This window comes from Bubalus kerabau, chromosome 2, assembly GCF_029407905.1.
Source record: "Bubalus kerabau isolate K-KA32 ecotype Philippines breed swamp buffalo chromosome 2, PCC_UOA_SB_1v2, whole genome shotgun sequence".
NCBI lineage: Eukaryota > Metazoa > Chordata > Mammalia > Artiodactyla > Bovidae > Bubalus > Bubalus kerabau.
In genome coordinates, this window is record NC_073625.1 from 159,542,635 (window position 1) to 159,558,270 (window position 15,636).

The following is a 15,636-nucleotide window of genomic DNA, read 5'->3' on the forward strand; positions in this document are numbered from 1 at the left end:
GTTTCTCATAAATCCTCTGTTCCTCATCAGTTTCTGGCAACAGAAACGAGTGGAACGGCACACCGCTCCCAGGACTGAGGTCATAGGATGAGACATGTATGAATCTCCTTCAGTAAACATTCTCCTTACGACAAAACTGCTTAGTCTCGATCCTCTTTCTTGAGATATGGATTGTCTCCTGACCTTAGGACCATTGTTAATCCCTGTTCCCTTGGTAACAGTTGCTGTATGTTTGGTATTCTGATCTTTATCATTGTCAAAAGAAATTCCTTGTACAACAGCCTATATATACTCACAGAAAGATCATTAAAGCACTTTTGCTCCATCAAAGCTTGGGGCCCAGTGTCTTTCTTTCTTTCTTTCTCTCCCTCTCTCTCTTTCATTTTCTTATTGTCGACTCTGGACCACCAGGTTCCGGTCCATTAAAAGACTGCAACACCATGTCTAAACCGAAATGTCATTATTAGAGATAATAATGAGAGATACAAGAGATTCAGTTTCTATTAGACCAGAGAATGGAAAACCTAGCCAACAATCCCAAGAGCTACAACACAGTTAAATTCAGAATACCCACAGAATTTCTTATAGCCTGTGATGATTGTGCTCATGGATTCAGATAAAGTCCCAAGGTATGAACTGAAAATAGGAGAATAATAATTACCATAAATAAAAAATAAAGCAGTTTAAATGCAAAGATATATTCATTTCAGAAGCTTATATTTTGGTCATAAGATCAATGTAAAATTAAGATTCATGCTGAAACATGATCATTTTTCATCAGATGGTTACTCATTTATAATAGATGTCATTTGAATAAAATATTAGAATAGATGAAAGGCATGTGAAAAGATAAGAGTTTGTTTCTCATCACATTCAGCTATAAATTGGCTCTTGGGGCCTTTCTATTAACCTGTCAACTGAAATTGAATTCTCTCCTCTACTTCTCTTAACTTGTTGCTAACACTAGAAAATAACAAAATCTGTTCACTTGTGAAATCATATGATTTGAGAACCATAAAGTGTATGTCCTTTGCTGCTTAAAGTGTGGCCCATGGACCAGCAGCCTCAGCATCATCTGAGAAATCTTTTTAAGTACAGAATCTCGGACCACCACAGACCTACTGAATCAGAATCTGCATTTGCACAGAACAAAAGTTTTTAATTTTGATGGTCTAATTTATTAATTTTCCTATTACAAATTGTGCTTTTGATACCACATCTAAGAGCTCTTTGCCTAGCCTTAGGTCTCAAAGATTTTCACCTATGTTTGTACTAAAATGTTTATAGTTTTACATTTTATATTTAAGTCTGTGATCCATTTTGATTCAATTTTTGAATAAAATATGAAACTCGGTTCTAGGTAATTTTTTTTACCTATGGATGTCAGTTGTTTCTGCATCACTTGCTGAAAAGTCTATGGAATTGGTTTTGCACCTTTGTCAAAAAGCAGTTGGGCATATTTGTGTGGGTTTACTACTTCTGGGTTCTGTATTCTATTCCATTGATCTACATGTCTATCCCTGCACCAATAACACAGTCTTGATTTTTGCAGCTACATTGAAATTAGGTAGACTGACTGCTGTCACTATATTAACTTTTTTTCAGAATAAGTTAATGATTCTGTTCATTTGTCTTTTCATATTAACTTTAGAATAAACATGTTTGTATCTCCAAAAAGTTGATATTTTATTAGGAATTACATTAAATCTATCAGAGAAGGCAATGGCACCCCACTTGAGTACTTTTGCCTGGAAAATCCCATGGACGGAGGAGCCTGGTGGGCTGCGGTCCATGGGGTTGCTGAGAGTCAGACACGACTAAGTGACTTCACTTTCACTTTTCACTTTCATGCATTGGAGAAGGAAATGGCAACCCACTCCAGTGTTCTTGCCTGGAGAATCCCAGGGATGGGGGAGCCTGGTGGGCTGCCGTCTATGGGGTCGCACAGAGTCGGATACAACTGAAGCAACTTAGCAGCAGCAGCACATTAAATCTATATATCTATTTGTGGAAAACTGAAATATTTAATGTAATGAGTCTTTCAACCTATGTACATGATATGTCTCTCCATTTATTTGGAGCTTCTTTAATTTTTTTTATGCATCATATAGTTTTCCAGCATATAAATTCTATATAGGCTTTGTTAGACTAACAGTTAAGTATTTCAATTTTTGAGCAATCTTAATTTCCAATTTTGATGTCCATACAGTCATTTGCTTGTATATAGAAATAGAATGATTTTGCGTGTTTAACTTGAAGGCAATGTTGATTAGCTCATTTATTAGTTTTAGGAGTTTTTGTCGATTCCTTGGGATTTTCTGCCTAAACCAAATAGTTTTTCTGCATCAACTCATTTAATTATATGACTCTTCTTCTTTAACCTATTAATATGGTGGGTCACATTAACCTATTCCTGAATAGTGAAACTAGTTTTGTATTTGAAATAAACCTCACTTAGTCATGAAGTTTAATTCTTTTTATTGATTGCTTAATTCCATTTACTTATATTTGTTAAAATGTTTGCATTTATATTAATGTTATATCTTCTGGAGTTTTCTTTTTGGGGATTGTCTCTGTTTAGTTTTAGTTTCAGGGCAAAACTAGCCTTTATAAAATGATTAGGAAATAAAGATTGTTACTGTAGCATTAAATTATCAGCATCCTCCTAAGGCCCTTATCTCAACACTAGTACTCCACACTAGCAAAATCAAAGTGGTTTCCTCCCTTTTACTTGCCTCCTAAAACAGCTAATAGTTTTGGAGCACTTAGTAAAAGGCACTCAGCTTACATTTTACATTCATTCACTTAACTTCATCATTTTACATTCATTAACTCATTTATTCTTCATATTTTGCAAATGAGACAAAGATACTGACTCGGCTGATTTCAAAGGCAGGTATACATGACTCCACAGCTGTATTTTCCCAGGACCATCCACAATCACAGGAGTTTTGCCTCTGCAATTCCACTATAGTCCATCCCACATATGCATTTTCTACTACCTGTACTGAAGTTCAGATCTCCTTTTCTTTTGTACATCTGCATGCTCAGTCACAATGAGTTAAAAAACTTCCTAACTGGTTTCCCTAAAACCACACTCTTCTTCCTCCAATTTGTCTTTCACAGGCTACCCAGTTATCATGTTAGACCAGAAGAAGCATAGCAGAAAGTATATGAACTCTGGGATGAGTTTAAATCACAACTCAAAACTTAACTTTCTATCTAACCTACGTCAATTAACTTCTTCTCACTTCATTTATCTATAAAATGAAAATAATTTTACCTTCCTTATGGATTATTATGTTTCACATGTAAAGTGCCTGTATAAAATGCAGGGCCTCTACATAGTAGGCCCTTATACATCTTGATTTTCTTCCTTTTTGTAAACAAAAATGAGTGGTCCCCTCTTGCTTATGAGATGCAGTCAGAGCTTGTTATCCTGGTGGACAGGGCTCTTGACCCTAAGCCCAACCTCTGTTTTCAGTCTTATTTCCCTCTGCTATGTCATTCCTCCAAATTCCAATTTGTCTTCCCTCATCTTGGAGTACATTTTTCCTAGTTTCCTGCCAACTTTTCCTACTTTCCTGCCAACTTGTCCTACTTAGAAATCATTCTCTCTCTCTTTTTTTTTTTTTCCAGTTTGGAAAATGGCATTTGACTTTATACTTGACAATGTTTGGGTGGGTTTACAATAAACTTATGGAAGCACAATAAAAATTACATGAAGAGTACCAGGGAGCCTGGTGTTCTTCACTAGCTATGCCATAAGTGCTTGTGAGGTATGTGCAAAGTGCATGATAGTAATGGTCTGAGTTTTCTAAGTTTAAATTTCTTTTTAAACCAAGTGTTTTGTATATTTCTTTTCAATAAGTGCCAAAATTTGTCAGTATTACATGTAAATAATTGGTTTTTATTTATTTATATATTTATTTGCCACACCATGTGCCTTGCAGGATCTTAGTTCCCTGACCAGAGATTGAACCTGAACCCATGGTAGTGAAAGCACCAAGTCCTAACCACTGGAGCACCAGGGAATTTCCATTTTAAAAAATGTTAATTCTTTATTGTAGCATAGATTCTATTTAGAAAATGTTTATAAAGTTTTATGGACTTTTACAGTAAAGTGTAGAAACGATTTTCTAAAATATCTCTAAATACTCCCTTCACTTCCTACAGTGCATAAATCCCTCCATCTCCTTTGTTCCCACAAGACCTCACAGGTTCCAGCTGGATTAGGAGAGTAAAGTGTTACTCATATTTTATTCCCTAACTCTACTCATTGAAATAGCAAAAGGGCGAAAAACAGAGTGCTTGGGACAGATAGTCCTGGATCTGGATTTGACCATCCCATTTCCTAACAGGTGCTTCCCTGGTGGTTCAGACGATAAAGAATCTGCCAGCAATGCAGGAGACCCAGGTTCAATCCCTGGGTCAGAGAAGACCCACTGGAGAAGGACATGGCAACCCACTCCAGTATTCTTGCCTGGAGAATCCCATGGACAGAGGAGCCTGGCGGGCTGTAGTCCATGGGGTCACAAAGAGTCAGACACGACTGAGTGATTAACACACACACACATTTCCTGACTGGAGTTATTGCCCCATGATCCAGTTATGTCATCTATAAAATTAGGATGATGAGTGTCTTTATTTAAAAAGGTTGATGTGAAAATTAAATAAGAAAATGTATATAAAGTGTTTTAGTAAAAAGTCTAATACATGTTTGGCAGATGAGTAAATATTTGTTATGGTGATTATCAATCCCAAATTTGCTACTCAGTTGTGAGACTCTTCATCACTATAAAGACAAATCTTAATTATAGCTCAAAGGTCTGTGAGAATTAAAGGTGGAATATGCTAAAATGCCTAACACTTTCTGTGCCAGATAGTAGGAGCATAGAGGCCCTGCTTTCTCACCCTTCCTCTTTTCTTTGAGCAATTCATGTGTCTCCTTCATTTTGGTTTACTAAAGATTTAAATGAAGGTGACGAGGTGACACAGGGAATATTTGGGAACTTGAATATATGAAAATATATCAATCACATAGTTTTAAATAAATTTCCAAATGTAAATTATTAAAAGTATAGTTTGTTATTTTTCTTACAAAGTTTTCACTCTCCCTGCTATTTATTTAAGTGTCCCTATAGCTTCTCCTCCAATCTATCTTTGATACACTGCTTAATTCCTCAGTGTCTATACTTTGAAATGCCTAAAATTCACCTAAATCACCTCAAGATCCATCTATATATTTTTAATTTGGATTAAAATTGTCAGTAGCTTGGATTATTTGTGAGTTAGTGATAGAATTCTAGGGCAGAAAAATCCATGATCCACCACTTCCGGTGAAAGCAGATTTCTTTTCAAGTGGCAACATGGTGAAGTGGAAAGAGCATTTAACTCAGAGTTAAACCACCCAAGCCCTGGTGCCAGTGCTACTATTGCCCATGTGGCCCTGGGCAGATTCACCGCTCTGGCTGCCAGGTCTCCTTTTATACAATGGTCTCTTATGAGCCCCAATGATCCCACGTGTTGTAATACCGCTATCATAAACTGAACGACTCAAATAATCATCAGAAACTTCACCTGTTAGGAGAGAGATTTTAGAGCAACTCTTTTATATTATAATTTCACCCTGGATTCACCTAGAGGCTTACAGTGAAGAAATAAAAAGTTCACTATGCTCAAGGTCAGTTAGTCTGAATCAATTATCACAGCAGATTATTTGTGCTAATGTGTTTACGTGACATGCTGGCTCCTCCTGAAGCATTTCTGAGCAGACTGCTTTTCATTTTCAGATAAAAGAGCTCCCAGCCACCTACGCTCAGGAATACAGAAATAATGGATTATCATTAATCCTGACAGCATATGCTAATTCATACACTTTTAAATGAAAAGAAAGCAGAGACTATGAAATGAGTAGGTTTATGTTCTCTGAATCTATCATTTTTTATCATGCAATAAACTTTCACATACAATTCAGTCCCTCAATATTCTATTTGAATTTTAAAAAGAGTATCGTCTAACACGACCTTCTGATGCACTTTAACTATCATTATTTATTGTATAAGACTGTTAAAATAAAAATAGATAAATTTAAAACGGCAATACAGGTATCCTCTGCTTTTCGAAAATTCACTGTATTTCACTTCACTTTTATGAAAGACCTACACTAGTACCTTTTTTCACTAACTGAAAGAAATCCGAAGAGGATTTTTTATTTTAATAAGAAAGGCAAAAAATGAAAATAACATTCAGTGTTTGTTTGGCAACAAGCCTTTATAGGAGCAGCACACACCCAGAGCTGCGGAAATGGTACCACTCAGCTTCTTCTCTGGAAAATATACTCAGCATCTCAGCATCAAGCTGCCATAGCTTTGAACTGTGTCTGTAGCATCTGTGCTTTATCTCAGTTTATTTTGTGTATCTATTGGTAAGATGTGTCCTAGAAGAACTGCTTCTTCACTTTACACCACTTCAGCGTATGAAAGCATTCATAGGAATGCTCTACTTTCAGATAGCAAAGGAAACCTGAATTTTTAAAAGTTGATCTTATGTTTTGTGCTTTAGAAAGTCAAGATAAACAAAGCACTACTGTATAGGACAAGGAACTATATTCCATATGCTATGATAAGCCATAATAGGAAAGAATTTTTAAAAGGATGTTATGTATATATATCTGAACCACTTTGCTGTACAGCAGAAATTAACATTGTAAATCAATCATACTTCAATTTAATAAAAAGAAAGAAAAGATATGGAATCTAAAAACTCTACAAAGTCAATGCTGTGGATTCATTCATTCATGGAAACATTTATTCACTCAACAAATATTTTTTGAGGGGTTGTCATGTGCTAACCACTGTTAGAGATAGAGAAAATCAAGATCAACAAAGAAATGTTCCTTTCCCTTGAGGAGATTACATTCTATGTGGATTTGAAAGACTTGTAACAGTTCCAGTCTCCACAGGCAATAGGCAGTTGTACAACTTTGCAAAACGTTTATATGCACATTTATTTTTGTGCTTCTTTGCATAAAATATTGTATTAGTTTTCTAGGGCAGCTGTAACAAGTTATCACAAACTTAGATAGCTTAAAACAACAGAAATCTATTGACTCATATTTTTATGCTCCTCTGAGACTCTAGAGGAGGATTGTGTCTTGGTTTATGACAGCATAACTCCAAATGCTGTATCCTTTACATGTTCACCTTCTTTATGTGAATCTATATCCAAAATCTTGGGATTAAGGTTTACTCTAATCCAGTATGACTTCATCCTAATTTGAGAACATCTACAATGATGCTAGGCTTCCCTAGTGGCTCAGTGGTAAAGGATCCGCTTGCGATGCAGGAGACACAGGTTCAATCGCTGGGTGGGGAAGATCCCCTGGAGAAGGGAATAGCCACCCACTCCAGTATTCTTGCTTGGGGAATCCCACGGACAGAGGAGCTTGGCTGGCTGCAGTCTATGGGGTCGCAAAAGAGTCAGACAGCACTTAGCAACTAAATAACAGCAACAAAGATTCTATTTCCAAATAAGGTCATATTTATGACTATCAAATTTTATCTTCTATGTGCTACAAAAATATTATCTCCAAGACTACCAATTGTCTTTACCATTGCTTTCAGCATATACTTCTACACAGACATTTTGAAATATATATATTTATTATTTATTTGGCTGCACTGGGTTCTAATTGCAGCATGTGGGATCTAGTTCTCTGACCAGGGATCAAACTTCAGCCCCCTGCATTAGGAGTCTGGAGTCTTAGTGACTGGACCACCAGGGAGGCCCCCTACACATTTTTAATTATTCTGCAATCAAATCTGTCCATCTTGGACTTTGTCATTTCTAATTTTCATTTCAGATTTGCAAAGTTCTTCTTCACTCAGATTTTTAAAGAATTACTAAGATTCAAGAAATAATTTTTGCGTATTGAAAAGGGAGTCTGATTTCATTTTGTAGTGAATAGCCAATAATATGTAAAGGCCCACTTGAATCATTATTTTGAAATGCCATCTTCATGACTTACTATGCCTGGTTTCTTGACTCAGACTTGCTTGATCAAATCTTGCCATTAACACCTTGTATTAATTACATAGCTTCATATCATGTTTGCAAAGTCCCCTCATTAGTCTGCTTTCAAATTTCTTGGTTATCCATAAGCATTTAGTCTTTGAAATAAATCTTAGAAGAAATTTTTCATGCTCTAAAATAAAAGTCCATTGGTATTCCATTGGAATTTTTATTAAATTGTATTAAATCAATAAAGTAAAAGAAAATTGTCATATTTAAACACAGAGTTTTCCCATATGGAACCATTGTTTCTTCTGTCTCCTATTTATTTTGAACTTTTTTTTCAGGCCTCCTTTTCCCTCACTTCACCTAGGTTAGGTGCTGCTTTTCCATATTTTCATAATACTCCAGCCTGGGTCTATTATAGAGCTAATCACAGGGAAATCCAATTGTTTATAAGCTTCAGTACTCTGCATTTTATGGGCTCTTAAGAGAGTCTCTTCATTCCATTACTATAGACCTACCAGCTAGCCAAGTCCCAGTATACAAATCTATCTGTTCTCCCACTTCTAATCTGTCTCCATTTGAGTCCTTCTTCCATAACCATAGTCCTCCTTCCATATCCTTGGGCTTCCCTTGTGGTTCAGCTGGTAAAGAATCTGCCTGCAATGCAGGAGACCTGGGTCCAATCCCCAGGTCCGCAGGTTGGGGAGATCCCCTGGAGAAGGGAAAGGCTACCCACTCCAGTATTCTGTCCTGAAGATTTCCATGGACTGTATAGTCCATGGGGTTGCAAAGAGTCAGAAGTGACCAAGCGACTTTCACTTTCACTTTCCATATCCTAAAAGAGGTGGAAAATCCTGCTGTTCTATTCAAATTCTTTCAGCTCCCTCCTTGAATCTCTATTATTGCTCCATTAGTTCAAGTTCCATTTTCTCTCACTTAGAGCAATGTTTCTCTAACTTAAATAAAAGACAAAAGAAAAAAATTATATAAACCTCTTATGACATTGCTTAAAGACATGCAAAATTTGGTGTAAACTCCTTACTCTTGTACTTCATATACAACTGTAAACCAATAAAATAACCAATAAAATTTAAATTACTGAATTAGCTTAAAGTAACAGTATGATTTTCCTGAAACTAACCTTCCAACTTTGAATTATGAGTATAAAGTATGCTCAGATATATTTCTTTATAATCTGCCTCTGTGTTTTTACTTCTGTGACTCTCAATCATAGCCTTTGGAATATTTCACAAAATAATTTCGTTAACTGGGGACTCTGTACTATTTCAGAATAACAAGTCTTCATACTTAGCTAAACTCTGGCACTATGCACCTCTCAAATGCCAGTTTTAATGAGTTGTCATTTGATAACTCAGTAAAGCTTGTTTTCTCATTCAAAAATAAGGTTAGCATGGAGGAGCTATTGAAATCTGCAGTATTTAGATGTATAAAATTAGATACAAAAAAATGTCATATTTGCTTTTGCTTTGATATTAACTGCTCATCAGTGATGCAAGTTGGTTACACATAAAAATATAGTTACACTGTTGATTACACAGTGAAAATTCTTTTTAAGAGACATGCCAATACTTCTGGGCACTGACAACTTAGTTTTCTCATCCCATCTTTTTTAAACTAGCATACTCCATAGGAGTTTGTTTATAGAATGTACCATGCTAATGAGAAAACTTAGGAACAATTTTTAGAGTACTGATGTAGGGATTTTTTTTCCTTGCGATAAAGTATAATGTAAGAAGGGTCGCTTTCATGTTAACTAGCTCTCAGAATAAAGAAGGCTGTACATATAATTCACATTATTAAATGACAGCCAAATTTTCTGATTAAATAATGTGTTGGTCAATTTTGATTTAGAAAAGAAAAAGAAGTTTCTGGATTTTTCTCGGGACGGAAAGTTTTTAGGTTGGCCCTTAAACTCACAACTTACTACTCAGAAAGCAAGGCTTTAAAAACTGTCAATCTTTTCTTGATTCTTAAGATCAATTTCAAATGACACCCCTACATAAAATCTAGCAGAGGTCCTAGCTCTACTGCTGTTGTTCAGTTGCTCAGTCGTGTCTGACTCTTTGCAACCCTATGGACTGAAGTACACCAGGCCTACCTGTCCTTCACCATCTCCTGGAGTTTACTCAACCTCATGTCCATCAAGTCAGTAATGCCATCCAACCATCTCATCCTCTGTGATTCCCTTCTCCTGCCTTCAGTCTTTCCCAGCATCACGGTCTTTTCTAATGAGTCAGCTCTTCGCATCAGATGGCCAAAGTATTGGAGCTTCAGCTTCAGCATCAGTCTTTCCAATGAGTATTCAGGATTGATTTCCTTTAGAATGGACTGGTTTGATTTCCTTGCAGTCCAAGGGACTCTCAAGAGTCTTCTTCAACATCACAGTTCAGAAGCATCAATTCTTCAGCCTTCGGCCTTCTTTATGATCCAACTCTCACATCCATACATGACTACTGGAAAAACCATAGCTTTGACTAGACAGACCTTTGTTGGCAAGGTAATGTCTCTGCTTTTTATTATGCTGTCTAGGTTTGTCATAACTTTTCTTCCAAGGAGCAATCGTCTTTTAATTTCATTGCTGAAGTCACCATCTGCAGTGATTTTGGAGCCCAAGAAAATAGAGTCTGTCATTGTTTCCATTGTTTCCCCATCTATTTGCCATGAAGTGATGCGACCAGTGATCCCATGGTCCATGATCTTTGTTTTTTGAATGTTGAGTTTTAAGCCAACTTTTTCACTCTCCTCTTTCACTTTCATCAAGAGGCTCTTTAGTTCTTCTTTGCTTTCTGTCATTAGAGTGGTGTCACCCACTTATCTGAGGTTATTGATATTTCTCCCAGAAATCTTGATTCCAGCTTGTGCTTCATCCAGCCTGGGATTTCACATGATGTACTCTGCATACAAGTTACATAAGCAGGGTGACAATATACAGCCTTGACATATTCCTTTCCCAATTTTGAATCAGTCCATTGTTGCATGTACAGTTCTAACTGTTGCTTCTTGACGAGCATGTAGATTTCTCAGGAGGCAAATAAGATGGTTTGGTATTCCCATCTCTTTCAGAATTTTCTAGTTTGTTGTGATCCACACAGTCAAAGGCTTTAGTGTAGTCAATGAAGCAGAAGTAGATGTTTATCTGGAATTCTCTTCCGATGATCTAACAGATGTTGGCAACTTGAACTCTGGCTCCTCTACCTTTTCTAAATCCAGCTTGAACATCTGGAAGTTCACGGTTCATGTACTGTTGAAGCCTGGCTTGAAAAATTTTGAGCATTACTTTGCTAGCGCGTGAGATGAGTGCAATTGTGTGGTAGTTTGAACATTCTTTGGCATTGCCTTTCTTTGGGATTGGAATGAAAACTGACCATTCCCAGTCCTGTGGTCAGTGCTGAGTTTTCCAAATTTGCTGGCATATTGAGTGCAGCACTTTAACAGCATCATCTTTGGGGATTTTAAATAGCTCACCTGGAATTCCATTACCTCCAGGAGCTTTGTTCGTAGTGATGCTTCCTAAGGCCCATTTGACTTCGCACTCCAAGATCTCTGGTGCTAGGTGAGTGATCATGATCACACCATCGTGGTTATCTGGGTCATTAGGATCTTTTTTATATAGTTCTTCTGTGTATTATTGCCACCTTTTCTTAATATCTTCTGCTTTTGTTAGGTTGATACTGTTCCTGTCCATTATTGTGCCCATCTTTGCAAAAAATGTTCCCTTGGTATTTCTAATTTTCTTGAGGAGATCTCGAGTCTTTCCTATTCTATTGTTTTCCTCTATTTCTTTGTATTGATTGCTGAGGAAGGCTTTCTTATCTCTCCTTGCTATTCTTTGAAACTCTGCATTCAGATGGGAATATCTTTTCTTTTCTCCTTTGCCTTTAGCTTCTCTTCTTTTCTCAGCTATTTGTAAGGCCTCCTCAGACAACCATTTTGCCTTTTTGCATTTCTTTTTCTTGGGGATGGTCTTGATCTCCACGTCCTTACTCTATTAGGATAGATAAAGCTGAAATTTTTTATTTTTTACACATCTTTCCCACTCAGTCATCTGTGAGGTCTTCGGATGCATGTAGTGAAAATTTAGAATCTTACAGAAAGTATTCAGAAATGTTTAACAAATGATGAATACATAATAAATAAAGTTTACCCAAAGTCGCCACCACTCTAACAATGCTCTGCTGCAGTACTGAACTTAGGTATTGTCTCTCTGTCTTTCCTGTTTCAGTCATACAAGTAAAATTGGTAAAGTTGTTTCTTTGCCTCAGTAGAAGAGCAAACTTAACTTTATGGTATAAATTTTCAAAGTTTATGTCCCTTTATGGTGCAAGGCCTTAAATCTAGGTCCCCAGGTTCCCTTATGGATAAACAGAATTGAAGCCTTCTCTTTAGTATTTAACTGGGAAAGACTAGTGATGTGTCTCACGTGTTCTAGACTGTATTTTTCTTGGTCCCTAAATTCAATGGGTGTGACATGAAGGCACCTGAATGAAGCTCATGATGCATTCTCCCTTAAAAATTTTACCTAAGTAGATAAGAATCCACACTGTTCCTTAATAGAGGATCCCAGTTCTAGGCTTCCCCTAGCTACTCATAGGTCCATGGCAAATAGGGTGACCAACTGTCCTCATTTTCCTCGGACTGAGAGGCTTCCTAGATGCAGGAATTTCAGTGCTGGAACTGAGACAGCCACAGGCAAACTGGGAAGGGCAATCATCCTAGATTGACAAAATGCTATGAGCCCTCATGCCCATTCCCCTGATGAAAGAAACATTTAAGCTGGTCCAGTGAGTAATTCCAGTCTCTATAGGTGGAGATATATATATATATATATATATATATATATATAAAGTGTCTGCTAACCATCCCCTTACCCCACCTTCTTCTGGACTAACGACATTTCTTTAGTTACAGCAATGGGTTGTGAATCTTACCCACATGATAGAATCGCCTGGAGGGCTTGCTAAGTACAGATTATTGAACCTCACCCCTAGAGCTTTTATTTCAGTAGGCCTGGAGTCGGACTCAAAAGTAGCATTTCTTGTAAGTTATGAGCTGATGCTGATAATGCTGCTCTGGAGATCTAGCTTTTAGAACCAATGCTCTAAAAGTTTGCATATTACTGTCTTCTTCTGAAACTAACTGGGCTTCCCTGGTGGCTCAGATGGTCAAGAATCTGCTTGCAGTGCAGGAGACCAAGTTTGGGTTGGGAAGATCCCCTGGAGAAGGGAATGACAACCCAGTTCAGTATTCTTGCTGGGAGAATTCCATGGACAGAAGAGCCTGGTGGGATGTAGTCCTTAGGGTTGCAAAGAATTGGACACAACTGAGTGACTAACACTGTCACTGTCTGAAATGAACATGTAATCAAAAAAGTCAATTGAAAGTATGAAGGCATGAATCAATAATATAAAGTACACACTATTGGAAGAATTAATCTTTATTTCTTACGCAGTTCTCAGTGGTGAGTACAGTTTAAAACCAAAATTTTAATACTTTAAAATGTAATATAAATTTTTGTAGGGGTGTGGGGGAGTTCTCTATTACCAGGTTTACTTTAATGACTGTGATTTCTCTGTGGAAAAGTAAGCACACTGTACTACACAGTTCTGGTGACATTTGGTTCCTCTACTGTGTGCTCAAATCTGCAGTTGAAATACTCTTTATATTTAATCTGAACCACAGTTTCACAATTGTCACTGTCTCCGCTTCCCTAGTGGCTCAGAGGCTAAAGCGTCTGCCTGCAATGCGGGAGACCCGGGCTCGATCCCTGAGTCTAGAAGATCCCCTGGAGAAGGAAATGGCAACCCACTCCAGTACTCTTGCCTGGAAAATCCCATGGACAGAGGAACCTGGTAGGCTACAGTCCGTGGGGTCGCAAAGAGTCGGACACGACTGAGGGACTTCACTTACTTACTGGCATACAAAGGGAGGGAAAGTGCATTCAAATCACAGTCTGCACTTCTCTCAACCTATGAAAAGTTTTTAATGTAACTGAACATGTAACAAAAATATAAAAGCAATTCCGAAGTGTATACATACATTTGATTTTATCCTTATATTCTGCCCAACTCCTGCTGGCCACAGTACACACACTTGGCTTTCAACTGTAGAAATAGATCCCTCATCCTCAAAGGTAGGTTTCTGACTGCCCTCATTTAGATGTCGTATTTGACCTAGAAGAAACTAAGTACAGAGCTTTGATGACAGAATTTCAATCCCGTATCTGTAAAAGGTTTCCATGGAAATGAGTCTGAACCAGAATAACGTTACCATTATCATGAAAAAAAAAATGATGAAAAAATGAAATGGCCCCCTCTCAGACACTAGTTTTCAATAATAACCAATTTTGTCTTTGTCCCCAGCGTTCTGGAGGTGCTCTGGCCATTCCCTTGTGTGCATTCCAGGGGACCGTGTCTCTCCAAGCCCCGACCGGGAAAACCCTATCTCTGTCTACCTATGAGGTGAGCGCAGAAGGGCAAAAAATAACCCCAGCCTCTAAGAAAATAGAAGTCTACCGATCCAAAAGTGTTGGCCATGAACCAAACTCAGAAGATTCTGCCTCCACATTTGCGGACACCAGTGTGAAAATACACTTGGAGGTTCTTGAAATTTGTGATAATGAAGAGGCCCTGGACACGGTGTCAATCATTAGCAACATCAGCCAGTCCTCCACGCAGGTCAGATCGCCTTCCCTACGCTACTCACGGAAGGAGAACAGATTCGTTTCCTGTGATTTAGGGGAAACAGCCTCATATTCTCTCTTTTTACCCACAACTAATCCCGATGGTGATATCAACATCTCCATTCCAGACACTGTGGAGGCACACAGGCAGAACAGTAAAAGGCAGAGCCAAGAGACTGTTGGCTACCAGGAGGAAATCCAGCTGTTAAATAAAGCTTACCGGAAAAGAGAAGAAGAAAGCAAGGGCGACTAGTGATCATTTAGCCTGATAAAGGCAAGAATGGCTCTGCAACTTCAAATGACTAAACTAACACCTTTGTTCTGAGGCTTATTGATTTTCTTTATTATTTGTTGGTTTACATAAGCTTAACAGACTTAATAGTTAATTATTTTTAGCACAAACAGCTGAAATTAGTGCAAACACTTAAGTGCTTTTGATGTGTTACTTATAGATCACTCACTGTGGCAATTAAAAGGTTCTGTTTCTTATCCGATTTCTAAAAATCTTTTCTAAATCAAAACCCTGGTCTAGTTTACTAATGTTTTCACCTATATCTGTCAACCTCAGAGTAAACAGAAAATTGTATAAAGTCATTGAAAATATTGTTCTCATGGACGTATCTTGACACATAATGTTGGCCCTTACTGCAAGGGGGAAAATGACATTTTGGGAATGGAAAGAATGTAGCAAAACTCTGAGTTGTATGTGAAGAAAGAAAGAGAGAAAAAAAAGTCTCTCCATCGTGTCCGACTCTGTGACCCCATAGACTGTAGCCTACCAGGCTCCTCTGTCCATGGGATTTTCCAGGCAAGAGTACTGGAGTGGGTTATATGTGAAGAGGCTTGCCTAAATGTGGCTAGCAAAGCAAGCTTATTACAGTTACTGTTTAGCTTCATACTGATATCTAGGAAATACA

The 15,636-nt window shown here is 37.6% G+C and overlaps 1 protein-coding gene across 1 annotated transcript in view; it reads left to right on the top strand.

Annotated features, from left to right (window-relative positions):
• The window catches only part of GPR149 (G protein-coupled receptor 149), a 156,054-nt gene extending 141,082 nt beyond the window's left edge, over positions 1 to 14,972 (top strand). The window contains exon 4 of the mRNA XM_055570349.1: positions 14,400 to 14,972. Coding sequence (XP_055426324.1) covers positions 14,400 to 14,972 — 573 coding nt within the window. The remainder of the gene's footprint in view (positions 1 to 14,399) is intronic.
• Positions 14,973 to 15,636: the final 664 nt, after the last annotated feature.